This window comes from Lepidochelys kempii, chromosome 5, assembly GCF_965140285.1.
Source record: "Lepidochelys kempii isolate rLepKem1 chromosome 5, rLepKem1.hap1, whole genome shotgun sequence".
NCBI classification, from domain to species: Eukaryota; Metazoa; Chordata; order Testudines; family Cheloniidae; genus Lepidochelys; species Lepidochelys kempii.
Window position 1 is genome coordinate 47,569,076 of NC_136384.1, and position 21,197 is coordinate 47,590,272.

Consider the following 21,197-nt stretch of genomic DNA (forward strand, 5'->3'; position numbering starts at 1 on the left):
GTATTAGTTATATTCAGCTAGCTAACATGTACTAACATCACATCTTTAAATCCTAATCTCAGGAAAGTCTCCGACATCTTGTCCTGTTGGTTGCAAAATGGAGTCGGAGAGTCTCTGACCTCCAAGATCTGTTTAGAACCTTCTCACACACTTTTGAACCTCACTCTTGAGAACACACTGTATAACTCAAATACCATTCTGATGAGCTTTGGGGAAGACGTTAATTCAAGGTAATATCTGATACTGAATCTGTGAGGTTTCAGTAAACATCTTGAGGACGCAAGTAAACACTCTTTGGATGTTCACCTCCCCAATCCCAGCACTATTATCTCCTTATGGTTGTATTTACCCTCATGTACGAATCATTGGGATGCCCACAAGTCATCCAAGCATGAGAGAAGCTCGGCACAAGTTGAGTGAGAGAGTTCTCCACTTTACAATTCTGAATTCTAGTACAGAACTACAGAATTAAAAATCATAGTAACAGATGTCAATGAAAATAACTGATCATGTTGGTTATAGCATGTCACCCACATCAAATAACTCAGAATATTTTAAAACAAAAAAGAAGAAAGAAGCCCTTCCGTAAGCAATTGAATGGTATTTTATCTTAGATTTTTGATCACAGCAGATGCTGCAAAGAAATCTAATAAGATGCTCACAGAAAAATCTTTCAACAGACCACACTTCATCTCAGCAGGTAACAGTAAGAATTAAACAGTAAGAATCTGCAAATTATGCTTCCATCACATAGTTCTTGGCATCTGAGAAACATTTTTGCAAAAGTCAGGTCACATTTCAACATCTTGCAAAGCAAGCTAATAGTTTGCAACTGTGGATGTGGGAACAGAATACATGTGGACAAATATAAATAAATAATAAGACACCCGCTCAGAGAGAGAGAGAGAGAGAAAGATGCTGTGACTTAGTCAACCCTACTTCATTTACACTTATATAAAAAACTCTTCACCTTATTCTTTAAATATAAAGTGTTCTCTGTGATTACAGATTGAAAGAAAACATTAACCATAACTTTGTGTTCCTTGGAAAAAACATCAGAAATTCTACTGTTACGTCAGCTGAAGTGTAATTAACCTTTAAACAACACCAGGATCCATTTTGAATAGCATTAACCTTTCAACACAGTGAAAACAACAACAACTGGGCAATAGAGCAAAGAGAAGCTAAACTTATTATGCTTGGAAAATTGGTTTTGGATGCAGGCTTATAGTGCAATTTGAACCTCTGAATCCTCAGAGATGCATAATATCTTTTCACAGCATTTTGGGGCTGTTTGTTTTATTTCCATAAATTACTGTCAGTTGAGACATTTTTGGTGACTTTTTCAGTCTCTATGGAACTCAGCTGGCTATCTGTCATGAAAAGAAAAAGTAAATACATTTCTCTCTGGTGATCCGCTGTCATCAAAAGCCTTGAAGACATGGCCATAGTGCAGACCCATTTTCCCCACACATTGTTGCCTCGTTCAAAAGATTAAAAAATAGAAAATTAAAAAGCAAGGAAATGTTTTATCATTTCTCACACTTTCAAGTGTGCTTTTATATATATATATATATATATATATATATAAATAAATAAAAGTTAGTTACTGTAGTGGAAAGTAACACACAATGAGCTACATTACAAATTCTAATGTGGTGGGGAATACCCTTCTGGAACTTCACCAGATCTTTTTCTTCTTCAATCTCTACTGTTATTCTGAGCACAGAGACTATGATTTGCCCTTAGTCCCTGTGAGGGTCCCCTTATGCATAGAAAGCTCCTTGAGCTCTCTTCTGCTGCTCATCCTCACAAGGGAAGGAGTTAATCTAGCCCTTAATGTTTTTGATGCGCTGCTGCAATCCAGCCAGTAAAAAGGGACACAACTAAAACTGTATTCTTAGTTTTATGCTGATACTGGTGATAACAGCAATGATGCTTCAGATCATCAAGGAAGAAAAAAAAATTATCTCCAGGAGAAAAAAAAGAGGAAAATATTATTAGGCAGTTGTAAAAAAGTTCAGAGGCAAGTTAGGAAAAATCCTAGCAGTCAGACACCAGCCTTGGACAAACAAAAACCAAAGCTGGTCAAGCAAAATAGAACTGTTTAGTGCTTATTGTAAGAGCTGCTGACCTAGGATGACCAGATGTCCCAATTTTATAGGGACAGTCCCGATTTTTGGGTCTTTTTCTTATATAGGCTCCTACTACCCCCACGCCCTGTCCCGATTTTTCACACTTGCTGTCTGGTTACCCTATGCTGACCAAACTCTTGTGAATTCACTGAGCAGCACATCCTACCAGAAGCTAAATATGACAACTGGTCTGACACCTGTTTCAGGGTACACACGAGAAGTGTTGCTATTATTCTATGCCATTTACAAAGAAACTGAGGTGACAGGCCAACGTTCATGTTTTTATTTCAAATCAGATGTACCAGTCAGTTCATATGCCTCGGATTTTCAAGTGCCAGTGTGATTACTACTATAGCTTGTCATTTCATTGAGAGATTTTGGTAGTGCTCATCATTGATGTATCTGTGCAGCTCACAGATATTAATGAGTTTATCCTCACAGCACCCACGTGAGGCAGGGAAATATCCCCATTTTACCAATAAGGAAACAGAGCACACAGTGATGAAGTGACTTGTGCAAGGTCATACAAGTAGTCTGTGGCAAAGCAAGGAACAGAACCCAGATCTCATAAGTCTCACTCTTGTTCCTTAACCACAAGACCAGTCTCCAAAGCGTATTTAATTTAAAAAAATATATACACACACTCTCCTGTTGGCTATAGAAAAATTGGGCCAGTCCTATTTTCATGTAGACAATCAACTATGAGATCTGCCTTGTCCATGGATAAGTCGTTGGCAATGGCTTCCTAGAAGGTTTGGATATCTCATTTGATTAAGCAGGTAAACTTCTGGATGCTTATCCAAGCCTCTTAGGGGTGCAGAACTGCAAAAACAGGCTCTCCTCCTACGGGTGAATGGTTCAGGTCAATTCTTTTATCTAAACTAGTAAACTCAGCAATTGTATATACATATATTACAATTTGAGGTTTGTTTTTTTAAAAAAAACCAAACTTTCCAATTCTAGCAATATAAGAGTATGGAATGACTAACACTGAAAACTTTTACTATTATAGAATAGCTGGAACTATAAGAATTTTTTTTAAAAAAACATTTTACAAAATATTTTTTCTTAAAAAAAGACTAACTTGAAAGTAAGGCTGGTATGGAAAGATTTCCAGACTATCCCAAAAGAAGGTATCAAGGTTATTTCCTTCCTACCACTATGACCCTTCTCTAGTTTCTCCTTTTCTTCCACATCAATGCTAAGCTACTGATAACACTTACTCCCACCTGTGATACATCCCCTACCATTCTCTTCCTTCCACCCTAACTTGTCTCTTCACCACTCACTTTTGCTTCTTTTACTCACTTCCAACAACTTTATGCTCTCTTTCACTCTGCCCCTGCGACTTGGAAATGCCTGAAATTTGCTATTCTCCTCCTTTAAAAAATCCCAATGTCCTGAAAACATACGTGTTCATGAAGCATTCAAGATAGAAGATCACTCCAAACTGTGTGTGTGTTGTCCCACAATTTGCTTTGTATTATATGGAATTATTCCTCTAACCTCTTTGGGGCAAAGACTCATTTTATTTGGCACATTTACACTTTGTGCAGTGAAGGGTACATAAACAGCACTATATAACTGAATAACAAATACATTTTCACAATATATCTTATACCCTAAAATATTAGGACTAATTCATCCCTAGAGTAAAATGGACACAATCCATCTGCATCTACATTAATATACATACAAAAACTACATTAAAAACATTAAGTTTGCAAAATCAAGCATTCAAAAATTAGAAAAATGCCAGAATTTAGATTGTCCATGTAGCCTTAAACCATCCCCTTGTGTATATGCATTATGATACAGGTCTTTAATTACATGATCACATTCTTTTTTTTCCACAGGAGCCCTGCTTCAGTCAGTGCATAGGATGAACCTGCTCTTGGGAAGAATCACAGCTGTGGAGTGAAGGAGGATGTTTCTAGGATTCAGTCTTATTTGTCTAAAAATCGGAAGGTGTATAGTGAAAGAGGCAGGGCACCACATGAAGAGATATGATGCATTTGTGGTAAGATAGATGAATACCACACAGGAGAACTTAATTCTATCCCTGCCTCTACCATGGACGACTTGTGTGATACTCAGCAACCCTCTTAACCAACATTTTGGCAGATAGCCACTAGTTGTGTGTTCCTCATTTTTTTGCTGTCCAAATTGATACACATGGGGCCTGATTTAAGTGATGAGCATACATTTCAATTAAGTTATTAATAGTGGTAGATGGTCAGTTCCTCTGGCAGTAAGAGAGCATGGTATGGGGGAAATGAGCACAGTGTTGGGAGTCAGGAGATATTGAGTGTTAATCTTAGCTCTGCCTGATCCACTGGATGGCCTCCTCAGTTAAAAAAAAAAAACCCTCCAAAAACCTCCTCTCTCACTGGGCAGATGTGGACATAAGTTCGTTAGCATTCGCTTAGACACTACCCTGATGGACACTCATGAGAAATTAATAATTCTGTATTACTTGCTTTGGATGGTGTGCAGTAAATAAGGAAGTGGCCACACATTGAGTGATGAGGATAAGAGAAATATTGAAGAACTACCTATATATTGAATGAGATGGCAGGGAGATCCTGTAGAAAAAATAGTGTGTAATTAAAGACTATCATAATTCATAGGCACAAGGGGGCCATATTAAGGTCAGATGGGCAACTTAATTCTTGCATTTTCTAACATTCCGGTGCTTGACTTTGCAATCTATGCAACACTCTTTTAATATAGAGGTTTTTTTAAGTAATTTATAGGGCTTTTAAGGAAAAAGGTAAACACTAATTCTATGATGTACATGAGTAAGATTTGAATTCTAGGCCTTCAGCACTGCAACTTAGCTTGCACTACAGACCTTAGCTTGTAGCAAGAGAAAGGTTTACCCTAGCGGGGACAAATACACTCCTAGCACCAGGTACTGGATCCAGCATTTGGTGAGGGGGGAGCTCAGACAGGCTCCCTCTTTTCCTTGCTGAAGGAAATAGTGGGCTCCTGCCCCATATAGTGCCCCTTGGTGGGGCTAAGGGGAGCACGACCTGGCTCTCTCCTCTTCCACTCCACACTACAGTTCCTCTGAGAGAAGCAGGGTGTCTGTTGGCAGGATTTTCAGTGCAGTGGCTGTGGCTGTGGAGGTGGCAGTGGCAACAAGGGGCCCATTTCTTTAGAATGTTCATGTTCAATGATTAGTTTGGCAAGCTGCCAACGTTTTTGCTGACAAAGCAAGCAAGCCTAGAAATGGCAATTGTCAACAGTTTATAACTCAGCTAAACCTGAATGGAATTTCCTGGAACAAAGAGAAGGCCCTTCTCTAGCCCAAAGGCTTTCTCCCTGCCAAATTACAAAGAACTGCTGCAAACACTGGAGGTCTGAGAGCTTCTCAAAAAAGGTCATAAGAATCTTTTATAACAGAAAGTGTAAGGCACCGTAAACATAAATGGTTGCCACCAGCTCCTCCAATAATAAATTATAATCAATGAATCACCGTATGTGTAACTAAACCAATGGTTTCCTCCTTCATGAGTCATCTCTTTCTATTCTCCCCCTTACAATGAAAAGCATGAGATCTCACATAGACTGATTACATGATATTCTGTGTGACTACTTGGGCTTTATACATTATCTTGAGGTGATATCATGGCCCCTCCTCCTCTCTGCCCCTCACTATGGTGGTCTAAGTCCACCAGTTTGACTTTAGCAAAATCACAATAAGACTGCCCATAAGACAGGCTAGTACACTTTCTCCCTTTGAGTGATCTGATAAACTGGGGCTAAAATGCTCTGTTTGAATCTACAAGGAAGGTAATTCCATTGTGATTTTGCTTAAGTAGTCAGGAAGCATTCAGTGGGAAACAGATTGACACCTTTTTATCCTTAGTGTCAGTAGAAAACATTGTATTTTTCTTGTCTTTCTGAACTCCCAGGAGAAGGCTTTGCCTGAAGGGAAAATATTTTTAGTACATCAGCTTGAGTGTTTCTGCTGCTGCACTGAGTGCAATTCCAAGAAACATAAGTTGCTGCCTACCAGGCAACAGAAAGAAAAGCATTAAAAATATTTCCACAGAAATTAATCTCTAACAAATATGTTGGGTTTCTTAGATCTTCTTCCTAAATAGTTTTCAGAGTAGCAACTGTCTTAGTCTGTATTCGCAAAAAGAAAAGGAGTACTTCAGACCGTTTGTCCAGATCATTTTGAATTTTAATCCTATCCTCCAAAGCACTTGCAGCCCCTCCCAGCTTGGTTTTGTCCACAAACTTTATAAGTGTCCTCTCTATGCCATTATCTAAATCATTGATGAAGATATTGAACTGAACCAGAACAAGTACGCCTTTTCTTTTTCCTAAATAGTGGCATCAACTTGTGTGATCTCCAAGAGAGAGAAAAGGCAACACTGGCTTGTCAATTAGCACCTTATGCTCATAGCAAAAAAAATATACAAATCACTGGAGGGAAGACCAGTTTGTACAGTAGACCAGAGAGGTTTTCATTGTCAGGGAGCTTTCAAAGTCCTAACAGGGTAAAGAAAAACCAGCCTAGTTTTGAGCTTGGCATATAATGTAGTTAAATGAAAGAAATAAAAAAGGATACCTTAAGAAAGGACCAAAGCTGTGTTTTAGGCCTTGATCCTGCAACTTGTACCATGAAGACAGACTTATGTAGCAATGATCCATGAAGTCAACAGGGTTCCATGTAGGCGCAGGAGTCTGCATGAGCAGATCAAATTGCAGGATAGGGAACCAAACAAGGAAGGCCTTTCCCTCAAGCTTTGTGCTTTGGGTGTCAATTTATTAACAAGAGAAAATCATTCTCTAACAGATGAAAATTGGCAATATTATTTAAACTAAAACGTATTGAGACACCAGTTTGAGAGAGCTGATCCACAGTTTCATCATGTTACTGAAAAGGCGTCCAACCAGATAGCAATCCACAGCTTAGTTGAAATGATTTGATATAGAGGGAGCCAGCTCTGGTGAAAATGAAACAAAATATAAAAACAAAACACGGAAGCCTTTCTATACGGTAATGGTTAAGTTCTTTGCATGGTCTCTAACTATCTGGTGTCTGACTAGAAAGCGATGGAGAGATGGAATACATGTATTGAACCAACGGGGCATTTTTCAATGATAGAACAGCCTGTGGGAGGGGAGGCGGGTGTCTTTAAAATCATCATTTTTTAGTAATCTAGATTCTTGTAGAAAAAAACAGCTGCATGTGCAGTGATTTTTCTATATAACTTTAAGCCCTGGTGCCATAAATTTAGAACCCTAACAACATTAACAATCCCATTATGTTATGAAATAATAGTAAAACAATGTTAAGGTCTTCTAAAAAGACCCAGTTAGGATGTGATTAGGATCTGAATTTATAACAGCGAAATAATGGAAACGCATGTCTGTGAAGGCCCAGTTATGATGCCATTAAAATGCTTCTGCCACAGACTCATAATGTGGAGGAATACGACATATCATTGGGGATATAGTTATTCCAACTATGCATGCTGTGTATATAATGGATATAAATATTATGTTCACCACTTGTGCTGTAGTATTGCAATCTACAGCACTTGTATTTTGCTAGGGGGCAGGTAATACCATTATGTTTTTGTGGGCCCCATTGCTAAGATGACCCAAGGTGTCACAGTACAGTCGGTACATATTAGGGGAAGATAAGACTGCAATGGCAGACTTAATTCTGATTTTCCTTGCTTTTGTGTGTTAATCTTTTAAAGAGGTTGTCAAGGTTCCTTCCCCACTCTGAACTCTAGGGTACAGATGTGGGGACCTGCATGAAAGACCCCCTAAGCTTATTCTTACCAGCTTAGGTTAAAAACTTCCCCAAGGTACAAACTTTGCCTTGTCCTTGAATGGTATACTGCCACCACCAAGCGTTTTAAACAAAGAACAGGGAAAGAGCCCACTTGGAGATGTCTTCCCCCAAAATATCCCCCCAAGCCCTACACCCCCTTTCCTGGGGAAGGCTTGATAATAATCCTCACCAGTTGGTACAGGTGAACACAGACCCAAACCTTTGGATCTTAAGAACAATGAAAATCAATCAGGTTCTTAAAAGAAGAATTTTAATTAAAGAAAAGGTAAAAGAATCACCTTTGTAAAATCAAGGTGGTAAATACCTTACAGGGTAATCAGATTCAAAACATAGAGAATCCCTCTAGGCAAAACCTTAAGTGACAAAAAGGCACAAAAACAGGAATATACATTCCCTCCAGCACAGCTTATTTGACCAGCCATTAAACAAAAGAAAATCTAACGCATTTTCTAGCTAGATTACTTACTAATCTAACAGGAGTTGGAAGGCTTGCATTTCTGATCTGTTCCCAGCAAAAGTATCACACAGACAGAACCCTTTGTTCCTCCCCCGGCTCCAGATTTGAAAGTATCTTGTCCCCTCATTGGTCATTTTGGTCAGGTCCCAGCAAGGTTCTCTCAGCTTCTCAACCCTTTACAGGTGAAAGGGTTTTGCCTCTGGCCAGGAGGGATTTTATAGCACTGTATACAAAGAGGTGGTTGCCCTTCCCTTTATATTTATGATAGAGGTATTACGAAATAAATAATTCTATAACATAGAATCTAATATTGTTCTACAAAAAGATATAGGAACATTTATTATAATTTCCATATTTGAGGCATGAGACTATTATATGATACTCAGATAGCTAAGTGTGTTCTCTTTTCTTAACTTTACAAGTGAGGTTTCTATTTACATAATTTCTAAGGAATAAATTCAGACAGTTCTGTAGTGAATCTTAGTTAAGATTTGCCAGAAATCATTTTAATGTCACTGTAACAGCGTAGCCAACCTTGACAACAGAAGGAGCCACACCTGGCAGAGTTCAGGATGATTGCCCTATGAAGGGCAGCAGAAGAAGGCAGTGCTCAGGGATTAGAGACTGCCAAGAGTGAGCAGGTTCTAGCAAAGAGTCCCGACAGTTAGGACTCAAACTTCAGCCAGGTAGGGCCTGAAAGTGGCCTGCCAAAGCAGGAAAGGCCCCAAGCAGGAAGTCCTGGAAGGAGAAAGAGAAGCTTTTGTTTGTGTGAACTTTTGGCTGGACTTGAAAACTTTATTTTGAATGTTTGTTCATTTAATAGTGCACAACTCAAGAAGGGATGGGAATGAACAAAAAAGAGTCTATGTTTCTTGAACAATCCAGGAGGGGAAACTGAGGCAGGCTGCCTCTAGCACAATCCTAGGCCATGCAGGGTCACACAAGAGGTGGCCAGTCCACTACAACTGGCATAGTTTGGCAGGATTTGACAGAGTCGTCTACCATTAAGGAGGGAAGTGGAAACAGTGCAGCAATTGGAAGAAGCTGTTCATCTGCTGTCTGAACAGCAGCAATGGACATAGGTAGTTCTTCTGCAGGAACAGTGGCAGCAACAGAAGGCACAGTGGGCCATGCAGTGGAAGGTACAGACGGTGGGGTCTGGAGCCCAGCAGTGCTGGCAGGGAGACCACTGCCTCCTACATGAGAGGAATATGTGTGTGTGTGTGTGTGTGTGTGTGTGTGTGTGTGTGTGTGTGTGTGTGTGTGTGTGTGTGTGTGTGTGTGTGTGTGTGTGTGTGAGTGATGTGGAAGAACAGGGCACAGAAGATTTGAGTGCCACAGGAGGCAGTATGAATACTATGGGGGGGACGTATAAGAAAAAAATAGAAGCATGTGAGGGCAAGGTCCCAGAGTAAGGGGCCAGCCAAACATTTTAGAGCAGAGAAACAGGACACAGTAAAAGGGTATGCCCCTTGAATAATGAGGTCAGTGGGAAGGGAAAATCCCCAAAGACCAAGAGGGAGACAAAGAGATGGGCAGTCAAGAGGGGGGTACAGTCTGTATATTTCAGAAATACATCAGACCCAGGTACCTATGGTGAGGGAAACAAGTGTGTGGGGGGTGGTCACAGCAATCCCTCCTGTGATTGAGCGGAGGGAAGAAATAAAGCCAGAACTGGCTGCTGGGCAACATGATCAAAATGTGGGAGCCCCTAGAGAATGGCAGGGTTTTATTAGCGTTTGGGAGAAGGGGGCAAAGACTGAAGCTGTAATAAAAATGGACCTTCCCGTCATGGCAGCACCTCCTGCCAAGATGTGAAATCGAGCCCCGGGAGGAGAAGATATAGGCAGCCTGACCTCTCTGGTGGAAAAGTATCAGAGGGAATTAGCTGCTATGTTAGAAGCCAGGTAGCTTGCCCTGTTATAGGAGTTCAGCCATCTCTCTCGGTCATCAATTAGATGTCTTCATTAATTTTAATGAAAGACTAACCTTTGCACCACACAAATAACTAATGTCTTTTGTCTTGAGCAACAAAGTATATGAGCCTTCAACTAATATAAAAGCAAAGACGGTCTCAAAGGATGCTTATTTGTGCAAATTCTGCCCTCAATTATATCCATGCATCCCTAAAGAAGCCAGTGAGGATGCACGGGTGTAAATGAGAACAGAATCTGATTCACTGTATTAAAAGCTAGCGAGTAAACTATTGGCATCAATGTTGAGAATTCCATCTGAAATAGGCTTAATACTTTAGTAAGACAGCTTCTATCATAACTTAAATTTTGTAGGACAGTCTAATTTTTACATTCTGAACATTTAGGAAATTCAGATAGTTCCAAAACAATCAAAAACAAAGGGATAAGAATTAAAACAACAGCAAAACTGAGCTAATGTAAAAATGAGAGAAAGTTCTAACAAAACCATGTGTTATAAAGATGAAAAAAAACCAAACAATTTTAATGCGGTAGGGTCACAATCTACTCATTTACACCAGGGTAAATCCAGAATAATTCACTCATCAGATAATATTTTTAATATAGTTCTTCTGGATGTCTATTGCTGTAACTGAAAGCAACGTTTCAAACAGTAGGTCAAAGCGCATGACAGAACTTCTAGTGTGCTGAGAGGAAAGGACCACATGGCCAGTTACTGTGTGACAAGCTAGTGAACTGTGGACTTACACCCCAGCTTGCCATGCACAAAATCCTGAAGACAAGCCCTTAGACTACAACAGTATTTGTGTACCTACTTTTGTTGACTGACTGTGAAAAACAAAACAAAAATTTTTTTAAAAAATTACTGTTTTCACTAAACGCATTTCAGCCATCTAATACATTTAGAGACTTGCAAAGTCACATTTAATAGAGAAAAATATTTATTTTTCTTAACAAGCATTAGTGTTGGCAAAATAATAAATAGACAGACTACAAATGTAATTTGTCATACAGTAGAATCATATAGATTTGACTCACCTAGCCATCCTGATCCAGAATTGGGTATGCACATGTCTGTCTCAGCACTGGGCAACACAAATCCAACCACAAAAACCTCTACCCCATCAGCCATTAGTGCCATTCCAAGAACAAAGAACAGGGCCCACTGAAAACGGCCATGTCCGCACTCTTGTATAATCAGCTCATACTGCTGCGCTAGCTCCTCTTCATCAGCTTTCCTCTCTGTTTCCAGTTCATGACGGTCCTTATACTCATCATGGATGGGTTGCTCTCGGGCCACTATGCCATCCTTGCCTTGCCCTATGTTTGGGATTCCTTGATATTCCCCCTCATAAATCTCATCATCTTCATCATGCCCTTCAGTTGCTTCACTTGACCCTTCATCATCATTGGCTTCTCCATCATAATTTCCTCCTTGTGTATAGTAGTCGTCATCATCTTCCTCGTCCTTGAATTGTTTGTAGGATCTCTGTGTATACCCATCCTGAGCTTTGTCTATCGTTTTATTCACCTTCTTTACAGTTTGTCTCTTCACCTCCTTGGCAATGTCCTTAGCCCCTTTCACTAATGAAGTCCTGTCTTTGTATGTGTCTTCCATCTTGTATTAATGTACGATGGTCCTACTGCAAATGGATTTATTGATTCTGTCTGAAATATCTATTCTGCGCTAGACATCAATAGTGGAGATGCGAGAACATGTTCAGCTTCAACAAGATATCTGCAAAATATAAAAAGAGAATATCCTTATTTATATTTTGTTCCCTCTTAGATGCTCCTTCACATGGTACAGCACCATATTAATAATTGTTTGGGAGCTACAGCACTGAAGCTGCATTTCCACAACTATAGCAAAGGATTCCAAAAAGATAGTGTACATACATTTTCTTTGAATGTTATTAAGAAAACGCTCTTAAGAAAATCCCTGTTTCCCTACACATTTGCACTATGGAATTTATTGTCTGCTGGTGTCTCCCCCACCACTAATTTTCTGTGTGAAAGAAAAAAATCTCTATCCTAGTGCTTTAAAATAAATATTGCTTGTTTCCAATTTATGAAAAAAATGTAAGGGATGAATATAACACCACAATGTCATTTTTAATAAGTTAATTTATGCTTGTGAAAAGTGAACAGATGAACAGCTATGGAAACAAGACTATTTACAAATATCAACTGTGCAAGCTTCCCCATATTAGCTCATCAATGTGCTTCAACTCTGACCTGGAGGAGCCACATCTAGTGATGAAAGGGTAGTCCAGTCTTCATAAAGATTCAAAGACTGATCCAAAGTACATTGAAATCAATGGAAAGACTTCCACTAACTTCAATAGACATTAAATCATGCCCTCAATCTTTAGTGCCAGTTTTAAACTGTAATGATGTTGACACCTGAACTAAGGAAATGGACTGAGAACATTAGCCAATTGCACACAGGCCATAAAACATTCTGTGGTTAATGCCTTTAGTCACCTTGGGTGCTATTTTCAAAAGCAGCTAAGTGATTTAGTACCACAAGTCCCATGGAAAGTCAATTCACGATTCTGAAAATCCCACTGTACAAGCCTAGTCTGAATTTGAACAGTTAGCTGCAGGTGAAAAGCTCTTTATTCTATTACCCATCCCCCCTAGCTTTTAGCTCAAGCATTTTTAAATTATTAAGTTGATTTTAAAGCGTGCCTCCCTCCAGTTAAAATTAGCATACCCTATAAACAGGAAGGGGCTAAAGAAAGTTATTTTGAAGTTTTGGTTTAAGAAATATATAATGACTGAAAAAGTACTCAAACTGATATAAATTAAAAACGGAACCTGTCAGATTAAAAGCCAATGTTTGGTTTTTTTTTAAAAAATCAAATTCCTTTCCCTATCTCTAATACATTCAATTATTTTTTCCCATTTTAATACTTTTCCACCATTTTTGCGGTTTGCATAAACAAGTATTCATGCAGTGCTTCGGGCACAAACAGTGCATAGGAATGTTTAAAACCAAGATAACTATTGTTTTTGTTGAAAACAATTTGATTCATTAAACCATTTACATTAATAATAGGTTTAACCCCGCCCCCCCAATGTTTTACTAATTGGCCTTTCAAAAATAAAGAGTATTTTACATTTAAGGTGGAATTTTCAAAAGTGTTCACCATCGGCTTAACTCTGCTCCTCCCACTTAAGTCAATGACAGTTCTGCAACTGAGTTCCATGGGAGTAGATCTGAACCAATGCTGATTACTTTTTAAAATCCACCCTGAAAGTAACGTGTTGTACTAAATATTTATCCTTAAAAGTGTAGTTCAGACATCCACTTTTAGATTGGCAATGTTCTGTGGTATAGGCAGAATTATAAAATACATTATGAAAGATAGGACACAAAGTAATTTTAATAACAGAAAAAACTGAAGTCATATAATGTGCATCTAACCTTAAAAAATCAATGTGTTTTGATGAAACTAAAAAATGTTAGGACTTTCTTCATAAATATTACCAAAAGTTACCACAGTTCTTTATTTTTCTTTTTATTCCCTCAGTCTGCATTGATTTTACACATTGTGAATGTTCCTCAAATCAATCAAAGGTAAGAGCGCCCTTCAAATGTTCTCTGCAAACCAAAGCAGTCACCAGCAGAAAAATTGAGCACTTAAAAAAAAACGAGAATTTAATATTTATGATGGAAAACTGTAGCCTAATTTTAGACTCATGATGTTCCCCCTAAGTAGGTCTATTGGGCCAAGGCCACTGCTGTCATTAAAGTTCTTTAGCTTTGAAAGTCTCCCTCAAAAGACATTATTGGTAGGGTGACCATATTTCCCCTATACTGCATATGGGACACCTGCTATAATTACTCGTATTCAAGCGAGTTCAACGGCAGTCAATCAAAACTACAGAGTACAAACATTCACATTAACATCAGGTTGACTGAGCCCGTTAAAAAGAAATACTGCGTTGTTGGATTCTTTTTATTTACCTTCTTATCTTTAAGGCTTTAGGGTTCACAGGGGGATGGGTGACACACACACACACCGGGAGAGATAACACACACTCCCATACTCCTCTCTTACACAGGGGAGGTGACCAATGGACCTGACCCTCCCTGCCCATCACTGTTCCCCCTCCATGCCTGGCTGGGCCCCCGGGACAGACGCAGGGCAGCGGTGGGTGGGTGAAAGGGGCTGCTGTGAAGCCTGCAGATTCGGTGCGTGAACAGGCTGGAAATTGCTTCCCCCCACCCGCCACTCCTGAGCTTAGCTGAGGAGAGGAGAGGCTCTCCCATGCCAGCGCTGTGCTGGGCTTTCACACATACAGGGCTCGGCTCCTCCAGGCCAGTGCCCCAGGCCAGAGGTCCTTGGGCTTTCCTAGGGTGCCCAGAGGCAGTGGGGAAGGAAGGAGCCTACCAGCCAGGCTGTTGGTGAGCTGAGCGCGCCCGCCAGGAGCTAGTTCTCCACGCAGCACGCACCCTGCCATAGGGGATATGGACGAACAGTGGGGTGGGGGGGAGGGGCCAAGGGGCAAAGCAAGAAGAGGACAGCAAGATGGGAAGCACATAAAAGGCAGATGGGTAGGCAGCAGAGGCGACACGTAACCGGCCACTGCCTGGCACCTCCCCACTCACCAGCCACTGCAGCATGCAGCCAGTGCCAGCTGGAAATGGAACGGGGCCCTGCTGGCCTAGAGCTGGTAGGCAGAGGAACTGTGTTGACAGACCAGTAGGGGAGCAGCCAGCTCCTCGTGCTGCATCTTTGCGCTGCCACCAACCTTGCATACCCATCCCCATTGTGAGCCACTGCACCCCCCCCGGCTCCCGCAACTCACCGCTGGTAGACAGGTGGCTGGAGAGTGGGGGGATCCGGCCAGCACTACTGATGGAGGGGAGGGGGACAGAAAATACCAATCTGCCCGTTTTTAAGAAAAAGGCGGGACACTTGCAGGAGGCTTAAATACAGGACTCTCCCTTTAAAAGCGGGACATCTGGTCACCTACCTCACATTAATTACTGTGGTGGATGATGTTCACACTACCTTCCTTCTGTCAGTCCCCTCACCAGGAGCGCTTCCAGTGACTGAAGAGAGAGGGCTCTCAGCTCCATGCAGCTCCCCACCAGGGGCCTAGCAGCCCCCCGGGGCTTCTGGCCTCCATGCTTCCAGCCACAAGCTGGGGGGTGGGAGGCAGCTACCCAGGGCTTCTCGCCTTCCTGCTCCCAGCTGGGAGCATGTGTGTGTGCGCGCGCGTATGTGGGCGGGCAGGCAGTGTCATGGAGCTTCTTGCCTCCATGCTCCCCACCAGGAACAGGGGGAAAGCCACTCAGGGTTTCTCTCCTCCGGCAGGGGCAGCAGGGCTCCCATGCTCAGCAGGGAGCCAGGGTGGCAACCCAAGCCAAGACCCTGCGTGGCAGCCTGGCTGAGAGCAGAGACCAGGCAGCAGCCAGAGAGCCAGCTTTCTTGTCAATTTCACGGCTCCAGCAGAGCCGTGAAATTGACAAGAATGACAGCCAACAGCCAATGTAAGGAACACAGTGTCTACACAAACCCTGTGTTGCCCTAACTACACTAACCTAAGTTCTATGCCTCTCATGGAGGTGTTTTTATTATGTCAACATAGCAATGGAATTACATCAGCAGGAGGAGCATTTCAGTGTGTACAGCTCCACTGTTTTGTCAACAAGGTTTTAGAGAGAAAAGCTACTGTTTTCTTGCAAGTTGTCTCAGATGTGAAAAAATTACTAAGGGGAAATAGAAAAATATTATGTACTATGACATCATATCGAAATATAATGTTTTTCAAAATTTTATTCAAGTCCTTTAACATTTTGTATGTGACACAATTCACATGAGACAAAGGCCTATATCCAGAAACCCACGTGTTACTTTAAGCACATGAGTAGTCCCTCTATACTTAAAGTTACACATGTGCTTGTGTGTATTGCTGGAATAGGGTCTTTCTTAGCACAAAGCTTGATTACTGATCTGCATGCTAGGTAGCTCCACAAGGGGGATGTGAGGAAACCCCTGAGGCAGCAGGAGTCCCTAGGACCATTACATGCTGCCTCCTCCTAAGGATGGAGAAAAGAGGAGTCCGTGGAACAGTGGATTCCCAGCCCACCTTTATTTATTTGTGCCTATGGGGGCCCTGCAGAGCTCACATCCACTGGAATGCTACCCTCCCCTTCACAGAGGAACTGTGCTGGTATTCCTGTTAAAGGAGACACTGTAGTCGCAGGGGTGGTATTTGCTTCATAGGGCAGGTAAATCCAAATAAAGGATAAATACATGAATTTAAGGAAGAGGTGGTACCAATGTTTCTAAGTCACCACGCCTCGTGTCCAAAAGTGGGATCTCAACAGTATTCTACCTAGTTGGAAATCAAAGAGAGACATTTTATGTGTAAGCCTAATTTATATTGTTTGCCTTGTACAGTAATGATTGCTGAGAAAATTATGGCTTTTCCTTTCAGAGAAACCACTGGAAGTCAGGAACAGAAAAGGATTTCAAATGAATAGCGAAATCACATTGAAGGGTATTTAAAAAGCCTTCCGTCAGGGTTTTATAACATCAGATTGAAACTCAGAATACACATCCCAAAGAGAATTCATTTTCTTCATGTAAAAATGGAGGAAAAAAATAATCAGTATTTCTGGAGCTATGCATTTTTTTTTTAAATGAATATCCAATAATTCAAAAGGTTTGGGTAGGTGGATATTCTACAACGCAGACTACTTTTGCCTTTTTAAACAATAAAGCAGCTACTACGCGGAGTTTTCCAAATGAAATACTGCACACACATGCCACAGTTCACTTATTTTTGATTATTTGGTATCATTGCATATAATTGGATCTGTATACGCAACACCAATACACATCATAATTATGTCTTCATAAAAATCACATACTCTGTTGCTCTCCTCACAATTACATGCCATATCAAGATAACAGCAGATTAAATTACAGTAGTTATATTAAAAATAATAACCCAACATTCCTTGTTTTTTAAAAAAAGGAAATAACCATAATGAAAATCATATTGTGGCAGCATGGTATGCAATAGCACTCTAGAGAGAGGGAAGCTGGGGTAATATGTTGGCTTACTAGGTTTTGAGACATGCTTGTTATGAATAAATTCATCTATATTACATAGCTGCAAGATGGGGGAATATCTGAGTGTTTGATTATTCCTTCTGAAACCCTATACACTGTTATATCCAAAACTCAGTTGTATAAAACAACAACTTAGGGCCCAATCCTCATTTACATTAAGTCTCCCTTTATACTGCTTTGGTAGTGTAAAAGGGCCCTACAATGAATGTAAAAGGTAATTCCCACCTACTTTATGATCCATTTACACTGCCAGAACAATACAAAAGGGCCTTAGTGTAAATGAGAATCAGGCCCTAGGAATGCTTTTCCTGCTTAAGGACACTCATATCCACCTGGCAAGAGACAGGGAACCTAGTTCTCTGCTCACACACTGTTTACACAGTGTAACTCCACTGACTTCAACCAATTTACTTCTCAGTTACACTGGTGTACTGAAGAGGAGAATCAGGATCAGTAATTTTTATCTGGAAACTGCACTTTGTGTAAACAAACACAAAAATAAATAAGTAACCCAGCAACATTACTGCCACACTGTAACTTAGAAATAAAGCATACAAGAGACAGGAAATGCCAAAGTGAACCAATGTTCTAGAAAAAGAATCTAGAAACCTTATCTGGGCCTGTGTCGTTTATTGATAAACATTTAACAATATGAAGAGTACTATATTGAAGTTGAACACTATATTTAACAAGGGAAGCAGAAATAGAAAATGCTACATGTGCAACTCTGTGGAGTCACTAGACTGATCACCCTTCACACTTATTGTCTAAAATATAGCCAGTTGTTTGACTATACTTATGTCTCAGGATTAAAAGTGTTCAAGAGACCAAACCACCAAGCTTAGCCAATTTATTGTCTAAAGGCAAAGCAATACAACACAGAAAGGAAAGTGTTACTGCATTACCAATCCATCTGGGAAGCAGCTTTTTCACAGCATTCAGTTCCCCTTCTGTGCTCCAAACTAGCCCTATCTATCATTTGTTTGTTTATGAGCTAAAAATCACTCTGTAGGTCACCTCAGATTCATATTCACCAATCAGATTTCTACCTTGTTTTTCTTGTGTCCGGGGGTACCTTATCTTTTGTTGTTGACACTACATCCCAAATCTTAGGGGCTTAGGTGACTCCCTACCTGTACCAAGACATAGAACAAATACATCTTGCCTTTAACAGGTTTTGTATTAGCCATTGCCAAAGCTGACTTCAGCTTTGCAAAGTATTGTGGGGTACTTAGGCCATGTCTACACTTACTGGGAATTGATGCTGCTGCGATCGATGAAGTGGGGGTTGATTTAGCAGGTCTAGTGAAGACCCACTAAATCGACCATAGAGCACTCTCCGGTCAACTCCAGTACTCCACTGGAATGAGAGGAGTAAAGTAAATTGACGGGAAAGTGTCTCCCAACAATGCAGCGCGGTGCAGACACCGCAGTAAATCGACCTAAGCTATGTTAAATCGACCAAGTCCCTCTTGGTGGCTGTTCTCTGCTTGCTTTACCTGTAAAGGGTTAAAAAGACTCCCTGGCTAGGTAAAAGAAAGGGAGTGAGCACCTGACCAAAAGAGCCAATGGGAGGGCTAGAACTTTTTAAAATTGGGGGGAAAAAACACCTTCTCTTTGTCTGGTGTGGTTGTTCTCCAGGAAAGAGGGGAACGGAGTGCAGTTATGCTGTAAAAATCTTTAAAACCAGGTATGAAAAAGCAACACATCATACCTCAACCCTAATTATCTGAAACCCCAACTATGTGAGTAATTAGGGAATGTCTAGGAAGACGTGATTAGGGTTATTTATTTTATTTCTTATTGGATTGTGGACTCCTCTGTGCTAACCCCAAGTGCTTTTGTTTTGCTTGTAACCTTTAAGCTGAACCTCGAGAGCTATCTTGATGCTTAATTTTTGTAACTGTTTCTTTTAAGATCTAGCAAAAAGCCTAAGTTCCAAATGTATTTCCTTTCTTTTTGGGTTTAATAAAATTTACCTTTTCTAAGAACAGGATTGGATTTTTGTGTCCCTAAGAGGTTTGTGCATATGTTGTTTAATTAGCTGTTAATAACAGCTGATTTCCTTTGTTTTTTTTTCTCAGCTCAGGGGGTGAAAGGGCTTGAGGGTACCCCACAGGAAGGAATTCCCAAGTGTTCCTTCCTGGGTTCTCAAAAAGGGGCATTTTTTTTTAACTTGGGTGGTGGCAGCATCTGTTGTAGGAGCAGTAGTGATCTGTGTGCTCTGTATGACTATGCTCTGTATAACCTGTATGCTCAAAAGGTCTGTTACAATTTCCCCTCCCCCTTTTGTCTCCTCTCCCTCTTTGAATACCTGTGAAGTGGCTTATCCCCACCCCCTCCCTCCTGGAATGCTTGTGGGATGAATGTGCTGGTTGAACAGCTGGAAGATCAGAAGAGCTCCCAGGTAGACAAGGTATCTGGGACTTTAATTGGGCAGCGATCACACACCCAATGCATGGACACTGCCCGAGGTGGAGTGTGACCAACCAGACGCGGCTAAGTCATCTCTAGTCGAGGCCATGAGGAGCAGGTCCTTAAAAGGGGAAGGGGTCACATGCTCAGGAGTGCCCTCACAAGCTTGTACCTCCTGTGAAGGCCCTTCGCCCGGACTGCCTGACCAGTGGTTCGCTGCATTGCATTCCATCTTGCCTCAGGAAGACTTACCTTCATCACACTGTCCATCCCTGCGCTGTGGGACACTTACCTTGAAGGATCCTGACATCTCCAGTGCCGTGCTTGTCCTGGAGCGTAAGTATGCAAGTGTAAGTGTGACACCCCCACACACACCCTTCTTTTGAGCTTAGCTATCAGTATAATAAACATGCTGCTTTCTGCCAAACTCTGGTGGGTCATTAGTCCTCCCTAAGCTTACTACCTGGCCCAATTTCGGGTAACAGCATCTACCCACCCAAGGTCAGAGAGAAACTGTGATTTTGGAAGTTTAATACCAGCCAGGAGTGGCCAGTATTAATTTTTAAAATCCTTGCGGGCCCTCACCTTCTGCACTCAAAGTGCCAGAATGGAGAATCAGCCTGGACACATGCATTTTTCCTTTTCTCTGAAATCAAGACCATTTCTTATCTAGGAAACAATAACTGACAATAGAAATGACATGTTCACAATTAAATACCCCATACACCTTTTTGTAAAGTAGACAGAGGATAAAATATACAAAAGAAGTTACATTTACTGTTAAGAGTTATTTAAATCTCTGTTACAAGTCACGATGGAGCCCAATCTCCATCATTTCCAAATTTGCCCCCATTGTAATTAAGTATTGAAGGTTTCATCCCAAATGATCCATTTAATTGCCTTTGTAGGTTTTACCATCAGTGTTATTACAATCTAGTTTTGATGAAGAAAGAGTTAAGTCTTTTCTTTTTTACATGCGTGTGTGCACATGCAAGAAACAGTTCAAGAATATTTGCTGCTCATTAACTGAGGTGACTTAGACCTGGGTGACTGACCTTAGACTGATACTACAGCAAGTTTCAGGCAGGCCTTTTAAAAGCTTCCCCTATATAGTTTTGCCAATCCACCTCAATCCTGAGCTAGGCCACCCTTTCTACTCCTGTTGAATGCCTTGAGTGAGCATTTACTCACATCTTGAGTAAAGAATACTAAAATGCATCAAATGGTGCAGTGGTTTTGTGATGCGGACAAATATCCTGCAAGGAATATTGTAAGCCTAAACTGGATGCAAAAACCATGTGAAAAAAATATTGAACTAGTTTACTGGACCAG

General features: G+C 40.9%; 1 protein-coding gene across 4 annotated transcripts in view; it reads right to left on the reverse strand.

Annotated features, from left to right (window-relative positions):
• SV2C (synaptic vesicle glycoprotein 2C) overlaps positions 1 to 21,197 on the reverse strand; it is a 214,726-nt gene that overhangs the window by 166,011 nt on the left and 27,518 nt on the right. For all 4 annotated transcript variants that reach the window (XR_012158914.1, XM_073344195.2, XM_073344194.2 and 1 more), the window contains one exon: positions 11,389 to 12,088. Coding sequence is in view for 3 of the 4 variants with exons in the window: in XM_073344195.2 (XP_073200296.1) it covers positions 11,389 to 11,968 (580 nt within the window). In the remaining variant the exon portion in view is untranslated. The remainder of the gene's footprint in view (positions 1 to 11,388; positions 12,089 to 21,197) is intronic.